A 12,580-nucleotide genomic window follows, 5' to 3' on the forward strand; every position below is an offset into this window, starting at 1 on the left:
CCGCCACTTTGCCGGGGAGTCACCGCGCTGTGGGTGCCTGAAGAGATGGAGGGGCCGGGGCTGGGCTCTCAGGTGAGTGTGGGCCCTACTTGGCGGTCCGGTGGCGGTCCGGCTGCGGCTGAGAGAGGGAGGCGTGGATGTGAGGCAGCTTGGTGAGGGGCCTCCCGGGGGTGGCCGGGCCTGGGCTGGGGAGGCGGGAGCTTGGAAACGCCGAGAATGAGAATGATGCTGGGACTTCTCTCAGAGATGACAGGGGAAAGGTGGGGGCCCTAGCCGGCCCTCCCCACCTCCATCCCCGGGCCGTGGCGCCCCCTGGGACCGGTTCCCCTTGCCTGGCAGACCGCTGTGAGGCCTGGGACGGGGGTGGGGGTGGGGGGTTTCGTCCCGGGAGAGGTGTCAGGTGACAACTCCTGAATTGGATCTACCTGTCTTGACCTTGGCCCGGAGTCTGAAGGTAGTTTCTGTTCTTCAGCCCTGGCGCCCCGGCACCCGCCTTCGCCCCACCCACTTCTGTTTAGCTCTGTTCCGAAGTGCTTGCTTACTCCTTGAAAGAAGTAAGACTGTTTAGGCTGGAGGAAGGGAGATATGTGATGGCTATCTGCAAAATTCCAGACAACTCCCTTCTTTGCATGAGGTTCATATTACCAAAAGTCATATGTAGTTCCAGAAAACGGAAGGGCCAGTAGAGGAAGTTACAGGAGGTAGTTAGCTCCAGGAGAACTAGAATTTCGACTTGCTTGCTTTGAGCCTTCCCCACCCATTAGATTACTGACTGGCATATCATAGATGCTCACTTAATGTTTGTTGAATAAACGATGGATTCCCAGATTCTGCCAGACAGTACTTATATGACAGATATTTTATATGCATTTTTCATTCCAGAATGGAAATATCCTTAGGAATTTATCCCATTTACAGATGGAAAAAACAAAGCTGCCCCAATGAGAGTTAGGTGGTAGATTTTTCAAGCAGTTTGAAATTATTGGATTAGTTGGTTGGTAAAAAACCTCGTCCAATCCTGAGAGTGTTCTTCATGCTCTCCTTTCTTTTAACAGTCTGGTGTATGTTTAAGTGAAGAACATGTGTAGAAAAAAATGTTAAGGTTCTTGCATTTTGAAAGAAGAAAAAATGCTTTTCAATCCACCTAGATTTTCCAAAAGCATGTAGAATCTGCACATGGAAACTGTCTCATTCTTTTTCTCATACAGCCTCAAAGAAAAGTTGGTAAGGAGTAACTATTAGGTCTTAAATACTGCCACTTATTTATAAAAGTCTTCAAGTGCTTAAAGTTCACTCCCTTCTCCTGAAGGGACGATCACCCTGCCTCTTTTCTGGGATATGGAGGGAAAGAATGATTTGGAGGTGGGAATTAGTGAGGAAAGATAGGGACATTGGTTGGTTGTTAATAATAATTGCTATTGTCAGTTTTTTCAATTATAATGTAAAGACCTTACCCATAAATGGTGCTTTACAGTTTGCAAACTACTTCCCCATTTTTAAACCTCACTACCATTCTGTGAGGTGGGAAGGGATGATTATCCTAATTTTAGAGTTAAGAACTGAGGCTCAAAAAATTGAAGTCACTTGCTACAAGTCAAAAAGCAGCTAAGTGAGAGTTAAGACTTTGTTCATTCATTCATTCTATAAATGTGTTTTGAATTTCTGCTAAGAGTTAAGCACCATTCTAGGTGAACAAGACAAATAAAATCATTCCTACTGTGATTGAATTTGGTTCTCTTGAATTCAAGTTCATTGCTGCTGGGATTTTGCCAAAATTTGTGTATACAGTCTGGTCACCAGTTTCCTTTTTGACCTCCTCTTTTCCTATTTTCTTGCTCAATTAATGAACCCCAGCCACACTGCCTTAGGGCCTTTGTACTTACTATTTGCTCTGCCCTGATATGCTCTTTCCTTGTGTATCCACAAGGATTATTGCCCCACTTCTTTCAGGTCTTGATACAAATGTCACCTCAATGTGACTTTTAATCATCATGTTTAAAATCCCAAGCCCTTCCCATCTTCACAACTACAAGCAGCACTCCCTGGCCTCCTTCATTGCTTTATATTTCTCCTTGGCATATAATATTTGGCATATTAATTGGTCCTTTCCAGTGGTCTATTTGCCCTCCACTAGATATAAATGCTACAAGGGCAGTGATTTATATGCTCCCTGCATCTAGAACAGGATCTAGTACCAGTATTTAATGAATGATCTTGTGCACTTGGAAACTTAATTCTGGTACTTTTGTTAAGAAATGTCATGAGAAATTTTAATGAATATCTGTCAGATATCAATATCTTGCCCCCTCTGTTTTATTTGATAACCAGGCAGGCTAGTGACCCTCATCCGAGTTTTGAGTGTGGTTTACACATGAGAAAGTATCCTTTTTTCTCTCTTGCTGTCCCATTCTCACTCTCGCTCTCGCTCTTAGCCTAGATCTTGGTTTTCTCTTAATGTCAACAATTAACTCCAGCAGTACTTATTTACTCTTTAAAAACATAATTTGATTATGATATTTTTGTGCAGAAGATATTACATGATACCTTATAGCTTAAAGATGTAGTTACCCATTGTATAATCAACCACTTCAGAACAGTGGTGTAAAATAGCCATTGTCATGGTCATGAACTCTGTGCTTCAGGGATTCAGACAAGCTGGTACAGGGTTGGTGTGTTTCTGTTCCACTGTGTCAAAAGCCTCACCTGGAAACACTCTTAAACTGGAGGTGGGGCTGGTATCTTCTAGGGGTGTCTACACTCACAGGTCTGGCAATTGATGCTGACTTTTAGCAGGGACAGCTACATGTGGCCTGAGCCTCAGCACAGCATGGTAGCTGGTTCTAAAAAAAAGCATCTCAAGAGACAGGAAGAGGAAGCTGCCAGTTTCCAAGACTTGCTAACTGGCATAGCATCACTTCTGCAATATTTCATTACTGAAGCAGTCACAGAGCTTAGACTCAAGAGAAAGGAACGCAGACCCCTACCTCTTGAAGGAGAGTATGAAGGAATTTGGGGATTGTGTTGTAAAAATCACCATGAAAGCTGCACACGGTGGTGCACTCCTGTGATTCCCAACAACTAGGGAGGCTGAGGCAGGAGGATCGCAAGTTCAAAGCCAGCCTCAGCAAAGTGAGGCACTAAGCAACCCAGTGAGACTCTGTCTCTAAATAAAATACAAAACAGGACTGGGGATGTGGCTCAGTGGTTAAATGCCACTGGGTTCAGTTCCTGATACCATATTAAAAAAAAAAAAAATCACCATGGATATAGCCAAATGTCTCTTACATAATTTTCATATTATCTTGTTTTATTCCCATCCCGTCCTGTAGAAGAGGCCTCTTTTTCGCTTGCTCTCACTCTCTTACTTTTTGTCTATATATTTTAATTAAAGCAACCAGAGAAACAAAACAAAACAAAATACTTGTGTTATTTTGTATCTTGAGGCATTTATGAACTGAAATCCTCAGTGGACCAAAGGAGGTAAAAGGAAACAGAGTCATAGAATACTTGGAACTAGATGGCTTTTCAGTGTATTAGGTAGTTCAGAGGTTCTTAAATATGTTTAGGAGAAGTTTTAGGGTGTCAGTGGATATCTTGAAGTTATAACCAGCCACCATGCTATACTGAGGCTCAGGCCATGTGTAGCTATCCCTAAATTATATTAGTTTGTGTAGTTCTGAGTATTTCTCTGATTAGAGAGACCTTAGTTATAATAACCTTTTCAAAAGGACTATGACATTAGGAAGATTTAGGAATCATTGACCTAGTCCTATCCTTGTAACTTTTCTGTAAAGTTGAGACTCCAAAATATTAGTTTATTTCTCAAAGATCCACAGCAGAATAGTAGCAGAATCTAGATATCAGGACTTCTGATTCAGTACTTTTTTTCATCACTATTCAGGTGATCCAGTCATGATAGTGATCTTGTTTGATTGGTTGCTGTCACCTGGAGTCCAGCCATTCTTCAATCCAAGGGCTGAAAGTAGTCTGATTTGACTGTGTTCTGAGGCTAGGGAAGAGAATATGGGCTCCTTGAAAACCAGGGTTCTCGTCATTTGTGATCATTGCCTGTGCCTAGAATAGTGCCTAACAAATAGTAGGCATTCAGCAATTATCCAGTGAATGAAGGAAGTGTGGCAGAAATTATGTCTTACTCATCTTGTGCAATTGGCCCTCGGTGTTTTTATATTTCCCTGAATGAAGATTAATGAAAACTCTTGTGAACCTTCTTGCCATCATGAGCATTTGCTTAGACTCTTGTGTTACCTTAACATTGTAGGCATTCACGTAGCAGTTAAGCTTCCGTATCCATAAGGGCAGTTTGCATGAAGCAAATTCTTCATCAGTGCACAAGTCAATAGTGACAATTATAACAGCTTCTCTTATACTTTATAGGTATATTGATTTGCCCCTTCCATTTTGCAAATGTAGAAACTGGAACCAAAAATACCATAGAGGATTATCCACTACTATAGCCAACATGAGAGTATTAGGAGGCTTTAGTTAGTTGATACCTGTCTCATCAGCACAGTGAGGACAGATGAGGCTGAGAGAATACTGTAGAAGCAGGGATTCAGTCTCATCCCTGCCTTTTGAGACTATGGATTTTCTCTTTCTCTGCATGGCCTTACCCTCCTTTTTCCTAACTTGACTTCGACTTCACAGAAAACAAAAATTTCTACTCCCCTCCTTTTGAACATGCAAACAGAAGCCAGTTGCCAAAATCATATTGTCCTGGGTCGTGTTATAGTCTTACAAAGGCAGTCCAAATAAGATTTTACTTCGATCTGAATTGAACTTACAATAAGATTGGACAATATTTTTCTAAATTATGTTCATTAATTTTAATTAAATAACTTATTAATAAGTTATATGCTTATTATATGCTCATGGCAACTTTGAATTAAAGTTAATAAATATAAATCTGCTTCAAATTAGCCTTTTTTGATAATTTTAGATTGTTTTGGAAGGGTACTTATTTGTTAGGTTGGATTAGATAATCTAGACACATGTAATTCTCATTATAGATACTACTTGTGATATGCTGAATGTCCCACTGTCAGCCCCTTTAACTTTACTCTGTCCTAGGTTACCTTATAAACAGAATATAATGAGCGACCTGCTTGACACAGATCAGTGAGACTTCCAGCCAGTGTTAAAAACTAATAAAGCTTAGAAAACTCAAATTGTTTTTATTGTTTTCCCTTTTGTTTTTAAGATAAAAGTCATTTTTAACACTTTTTTTTTCTTTTTTTTTGGTAGTGCTGGTGATTAAATCCAGAGCTTTGTGCATGCTAGGCAAGCAGTCTACCAACTAAACTACATTCCCAGCCCAAAATAAAGGTCTTATGACAGAAATTTTAGCATTTTCACCCTTTATCTAATGGATCACTGCATATATTACCTTGAATACTTGTCTCACTTCGGAGACCATTGACTTCAAATAGAACAGGCTTTGATTTTATATAGTCATTTCTAGGTTTTACTTTGATCTTAATTGAATTTGGAAAATACACCATGATCTCTGATATAAGGGGGGGATGACTCAAAGTGGGATAGGGAGGGAGAGCATGGGAGAAAGATTATTTCTAGATAGGGAAGAGGGGTGGGTGGGAAAGGGAGGGGGAAGGGGATTAGCAAGGATGGTGGAATGTGATGGTCATCATTATACAAAATACATGTATGAAGATTTGAATTTGGGGTCAACATATCTTATATACAAACAGATATGAAAACATTGTGGTATATATATATATATATATATATATATATATATATATATATATGTATGAAGAATTGTAATGCAAAAAAAAAGAAAATGTATAATGGCATAATTTGGCGTGAAGATACTTTATATACAGTTACGAAAAATCGTGCTGTATATGGGTAATAATGAGTGTAATGCATTCCACTATTGTTATGTATTTAAAAATAAATAGAATTTTAAAAAGAAGATGTATAAAATATTCATGTTAAAATTCAAAAAATAAAAAAAAGAAAGAAAGAAAATACACCATGAACAGAAAATATAGACTGTTCCATACTTTCTTTGGGGGGGATGTATTGGGGATTGAACTCAGGGGTGCTTGACCACTGGGCCACATCCCCACCCCTATTTTGTATTTTATTTAGAGACAGGATCTCAATGAGTTGCTTAGTTCCTTGCTTTTGCTTGAAGTTGGCTTTGAAATCACAATTCTCCGACCTCAGCCTCCCTAGCTGCTGGGATTACAGGCATGCTCCACAGGGCCCATACTTTCTTATCACCCATTTTTGGCATTTAAATTATAGATTGCCTTCTATTTTTAACTTTATATTTTCCCCCATTGGACCTGAGCTCCTAAAGGATAAACATTGTCTTCTGTGCTCCTAGCACAATGCTTTGAACATCATTAGTACACAATAATTAATTGCTCTTAATTATAAATTATCTGTACATTGAAACATGTAGTCCTCCTCAACTTTATGCATGAGAAATGAAACATATCTTTAACACCTCAAGGGATTATAGAATCAACATATTTGTACCTATGAAAGGAGTCAATTTTCTATGATTTCAATCTGTACATAAAAAAGGGTTAATCTTCCTGACTACAAATAGAAACAGATATTCACGATCTACTAGGAAAACAAGTAAACTATGAAAAGACAGTCCAAATATGAAGAGCCAGATACATAACAACAAAACAAAGCACTCAAATAGCAACTAGAAGTGTGCACATGAAAAACAGGATGCCATTTTTTAGCCATCAGATTGACAAAATTGTAAAATGATTGATGATTGGGAAGGTTTGTAGGGAAAAGACCATTTAACATGTCTTACTATTAGTGATATAGATTGGGGAGGGCATTTGGTCAATATCTAGTTTAAATGAATTTTTTTTTAACTTAGTAGTCCAATTTTGGGGAGTCAGTCCTGCAGAAGCAAAATATGCTGGGTGTAAATTGTAGGATTATTTGTGGAACTGAAATCAAATTGCATCTCTTACTAGGAAAATGGTTGAATAAATTATGCTAGATATGTACAATGTAATAATTTAACTATTACCCACCAGCAAGGCTGTACATGATGTACTGTGAGAACAGTAAGTTGAAGAATAATGTGTATCCTATCCTTTTCAAAATAAATATAAAAAGGAAATTATTTAAAAATGTGCAAATGCAATGTAATGTCAGGTGTGCATGTGTGTGGGAGTTATATCTACATACAGTCCACAATTCATCTGTGAAAGAGCAAATATAAAGATATAAAGAAAATGGGGAAGTATACATCAGATTTAATAATGCTTATCTCTGGTGGCATAGCATCAGAAGGGAAAGAGTTCAGGTTATTGACCCTTTATTCACTTTTATATTACTAGAGTCTAAAATTAATATATATCATTTCATAATTTTAGAATTCCAATAAAATAATTAAGTTTAATATAAAAAGAACTGATTTTTCTATCCTTGGCTATTTTTGTTCCTTTCTTACTCACTACACTAGAAATGCTGACTATAATTCAACCTTAAACCCTTTCCTTCTTCCATTTGAATATGATTATAATAATTGTGATATGAAAAGAACCCCAAAGAAATGTTCTTAATTACCTTTAAATTAGCTACATGTTTATTTTTAGCTGTGTGTTTGATTATTTATCAGATAAATCAGAATTTACCTATTCAAGAGAGCATTGTAGTTCTGCTTCTGGGTAAGATGGAGTAAGCACACTCCACCCTGTCTCACTTACTGAAAGCTTCTATGAAGCCTGGACAGAATGCAGAGAGATGCTCTTTAAGGATTCTGAAAAGTAAATAGTAGCATTTAGATTGAAGAGGAAGATCAGAATTCAAAAACCACAGAACTAATTCACCTTTTTCTCTTGTTTGCCCCTAGTAGTATAGACTTGAGCCCTTGAAGTGAGCATCAGTGCAGACAGAACTCCATGAAAAGTCATCTAACTCTGCTTAAGGAGCAGAAAAGTGTCCAGGCAGTACAGGCACTGGAAACTCTGGGGGAGAACTTTCCTGGCTGAATAGAGGAATTGAGATCCCAAGGAAAGTAGTTCTTAGAAGTGACACCAGAAGCACAATTGAACAAATTGGTACATTGAATTTCATCAACATTTAAAACTTCTCTGTGAAAAACTTTTTTTTTAAACAGAAACTTTTTTTTAAACTTTATTCTGTTTGTTTATTTTTATGTGGTGCTGAGGATCGAACCTACTGCATCACACATGCTATGCAAGCACTCTACCACTGAGCCACAACCCCAGCTCAAAGAGACTGTTTTTAAAAAAAAAGGAAAACTGTAGACTAGGGGGAAGTATTTGCAGGTCACATATCTTGCAAAAGACTTATATCTAGAATGTAAAACATAAGGAACTCAGAACCCAATTGTAAGAAATCAAATAACTTTGTTTGAAAATGGGCAAAGACAGGCTGGGGTTGTGACTCAGTAGTTGGCCACATTTGTAAATAGTACTCTTAGTTGTATATCCTATGTGGTTTTCTATTTACTCATACTTTTTAGTTTCTGAGAAAAGGTTGAAATCCCCAAATATGATCGTCAATCTTTCTGTTTATCTTTTTAGTTCCATCAGTGTTTGCTTCATGAATTTTAAAGTTCCTTTGAGTGTACATACACTTAATGTTATGTCTTCTTAATAAATCAAGTGCTTTAATATTATGAAATGTCCTTTAACTCAGGCAATATTTCTTGTTGTGGTATGGACTTTCTTAATATAGCTACTGTGTTCTTTATGCTTGTATTTTTGCAGGGCTTAGGTTAGTATGTTTCCATAGCCTATGTTTTTCTATTCTTACCAATCATGTATATTTTTATATTTAAATTGAGTTTCTCTAGACAGCATGTAACTGGAGTTTTACAACTGTTTGCATTTCACATATTTGTCTGTGTGGTTAATATTGAGATCATCACTTTGTAATTTTTGCTGGTTTTCTTCTCTGTACTTTGTTCATTGGTTTTTACTTTTTAAATTAATCAAATATTTTATCTTTACAATCTGCTTATTATACTTCTTTATTTGAAAGTTGCTTTAATTTATCATAGTCTATTTTCAAATACTATTATAGCATCTTTAACAACAATGTGCCTCCATATTCCTATCAGGCATTTTAAAAATGAGAAAATATCAGTTTACATACAAAATATATCTTCACATAGTTCTGGAATACTATCCCTTTGTTTCAATCCTGATTTCCATCTGGTATTTTCCTTTAATCAAAAGAACTTCCTTCATCATTTCTTGTGGAATAGTATCTGCTGACATTTTTCTCACCTTTTGTTCGTCTGAAAAAGTTATTTTATCTCCATCTTAAAAGGTTTTGTTGTTGTTTTTTTTTTTTTTTGGTTTGTTTGTTTGTTTGTGTTGATTTTCAGTACATGGCCTTGCACATGTCAGGCAATGCTCTACCACTGAGCTACATCCCAGCCCTTTTATTTTGAGACAGGGTCTCTTTAAGTTGCACATACCAGCCTTGAATTTTTGATCCTCTTGCCTCAGCGTGCTAAGTAACTGAGATACAAGTGTGTGTCACCATGCCTCGCTTCAAAGAATATTTTGGTTAAATTTTCTAGGTTTACATTTTTCCCCCCAGCTCTTTAGTTGTGCCATTTTCTTCTGGCTTCGTCGTTTCTAATGAGAAATCTGAGTTCATTTTTTTATTTCTTTGAATATAATATAACTTTTTTCTTCAGATCACTTTTAAGATATATTATCCCTTATCATTGGTTTTTAGTGATTTGGTTTTAATATGCTTTGGTATAGGATTTTTGGGCTACCCTGTCTTTTTCTTTCTATGCTTCATTTTGGATACTTTTTATCACAATGTTTTCAAATTTTAGTCATCTTTTGTACAATCTGCTAATATTATCTGGTATAATTTTCATTTCAGAAGTTGTTTTATATCTTAGATGTTCCAACCAGATCTTTTCTTATATCTTAATTTTCTCTCTTCATTTGCTATTCTCCCTTAAATATTTGTGCATAGTTATAATAGCTGTTTAATGTTCTTCTTTTTTTTCTTCACTAATTCTGTCATGGTTATAATTTCAAGGTCTGATTCTTCTGGTTATGAATCCCTATTTGTTTCCCGGCATGTTTAATGAGTTTTGACTGGATGATGGACATTGTGAATATATGTTGTTGAATCTTGGGCTTTGTTACCTTTCTTTAAAGAGCATTATATTACTGCTGCTCCTGCTCCTCAGTTTGAGTTCTTGGAAGCTTAATCTTAAGTCTTACTGGAATACTCCTAGGATAACCTTACTTCAAGTACAGTTCAAACCTACTAGTAAGGTATAGTCCTCTGAGGCCTCCATAGAATAACCCAGATCATTAAAGCCTTTCCATTTTTGGCTGGTCAGAGTTGTACCATCTTCCTGCCATGTATACATTCTGATAGTTCTTGTAACTTACAAATCCCCAATTTTTTGCCTCACTTTGTAGATTTTTTACTCTGTATATTACTGTCATATTTTTAATACATTTTTTAGTTGTAGGTGACACAATACCTTTATTTATTTCTATTTATTTATTTTATGTGGTGCTGAGGCAAGGCACTCTACCACTGAGCCACAACCCCAGCCCTACTGTCATATTTTTGAAGCCCATTTTTTTCCACTTAGCTCATTTCCCTTGAAATCACTTCTATACTTTCGAATTTCTAATTTCTGTCTCAATTTAATGAGGCTGCTGAGCTCTAAAAGCGTTTTCCTTGGAGTGCCCACAGTTCTGAAATTGCTAGGACAATCAATGGTAAAGCTCACCTTGTTTTTTTTCTTTTTCCTTAGGGGATCAAAGTCCTACTTTTTCTATTATCCAAAGTCTGAACAGTTTATTTCATATATTTTGCTAAGTTTTCTAGGTTGTTTTTTTTTTTTTTTCCTCCCCAGCAAGCAGCAAAAGGTTCAATTTGCTATTCTGGCTATACAGATTAGAACTAGTACAGTGTGTCTGTATTTATCAGATTGGCAAAAATTACCACATTTGATGACACCAAGTGTTGGTAAGGATTAGAGTCACAAAAATTCCCATATCCTGGACTCTTTGAGAATTGTATATGTGTGTGTGTGTATATATATACACTCATATATTGTACTTATACACACATATGTATTTATATATAACTTATATGTGTGTTTTTATATATTTAAATTATATATGTATAAATATATATCCAGAGATACATACAAGATGGCTCATAGCAGTATTGTTTATAATAACAAAAAATTGAGAATAATCCAGGTATCTAGCTATTTTTATCTATTAAAATACAAATTAATTGATTATGGTATGCTAACATTTTTGGAACATTATACAGTGATGAAAATGAACTAATTGTAGCTTTTCACAACAACATGGATGAAGTTTGTAAGTCTAATATTAAGTAAAATATTATAAAGAAAACATATATGATACCATTATATAAAAATTAAAACCATACTTTCTAGGGTTGCATATTTAAAGGATAAAACTATAAAGAAAAACAAAACAAAACAAAAAGTAGTTCCTTTAGTGTAAGAATTTGAGCATAGCACATGTTGGGGGCAGTCTTCCAGGTGCTAGCACCATTTTTCTTGAACCTTAGTGATAATTTCATAGGGTTCATTTTGTATTTATTCTTTATGCTGTAGGAAAGAAGAATTCCATTTGTATACATATATGTTTCATGTTCTCTTTTATATTGATATATCAATATTTTAAGTTTAAAAACATAGTGAGGTGTTTTTTTTTGTTTGTTTGTTTTTGTTTTGTTTTTTTTTCCTCTGAGGACAGTTTCCTTAAGGAAAGTCTGAAAGCATATCTAGGCAGTGTCATTGAATAGCTAATAATTTCCCCAGGAAACTGTTTTGAAGATATCAATTTTGTTGTTTTATTTTGTTTTGTTCTTTGAATTGGCTTTTAATATTTTAGACCAGGTACCTGTTAATTTGCTTAATAATAATTCAAGAAAGTTGTGCCGTACCTCAAATTGTCATTTCTTTAGAAAGAGCAATATATTTATTGACGTTGAATAACTTAAATCTGTTCCTTTTGGGAATTTCCATATTTTGTTAAATTAATTAGATTGATTGCAATCAATAAATGATATGAAGTACCATGATGGAGTCACACTTTATAGTCTGAATTGTAAATGATAAGTACGTTTGATATATTTGTACTTTTAGAAAACCTTAAATATCTCTTCATCTGGAAGTATCCCTCTCTCAAGTAAAACTAGGTCTGTTTCAGGGGGTGAAAGTGATTCAGTGAGCCTCATTTGTGATAATAATTTTCACCTCTCCTGTCTGCTTGTCCCCCCCAAATAGTTTAACAGAATTGTTGACTAATGTAAAAATTGCTGATCTAAATTGATTGTTTGCCCTAGAGGTAATAATGAACTCTAAAGGCAATGGTAATAAAAAGGAAAAACAAGACATTAGCAATCTACAGAATAATTGTTCTTAAATTAGGATTTTGTGGGCTTTTTAAAGTAATATTGGAGCTTTTTTGGGTTTCTGCTAAGATCTAAGTTCAGTTTTTGATACACTCAAGCTTTTTGATAAATAAGGTTGCTGTTTGCTCCTGCTTCTAAT

At 35.8% G+C, this 12,580-nt stretch overlaps 1 protein-coding gene across 3 annotated transcripts in view; it reads left to right on the forward strand.

The window, feature by feature from the left end:
* Position 1: 1 nt before the first annotated feature.
* Positions 2 to 12,580, forward strand: part of Zdhhc13 (zinc finger DHHC-type palmitoyltransferase 13) — a 47,251-nt gene continuing 34,672 nt past the window's right edge. For 2 of the 3 annotated variants that reach the window (XM_048788468.1, XM_048788469.1), the window contains exon 1: positions 7 to 72. In XM_048788468.1, the coding sequence (XP_048644425.1) occupies positions 46 to 72 (27 nt within the window). In that variant the 5' untranslated portion in view covers positions 7 to 45. Of the gene's footprint in view, positions 73 to 12,580 lie in introns of all 3 variants that reach the window. The other variant, XM_015477696.2, reaches the window with a different exon arrangement.

The sequence above is a fragment of the Marmota marmota genome, unplaced genomic scaffold, assembly GCF_001458135.2.
Source record: "Marmota marmota marmota unplaced genomic scaffold, marMar, whole genome shotgun sequence".
In the NCBI taxonomy this organism is placed as follows: Eukaryota; Metazoa; Chordata; class Mammalia; order Rodentia; family Sciuridae; genus Marmota; species Marmota marmota.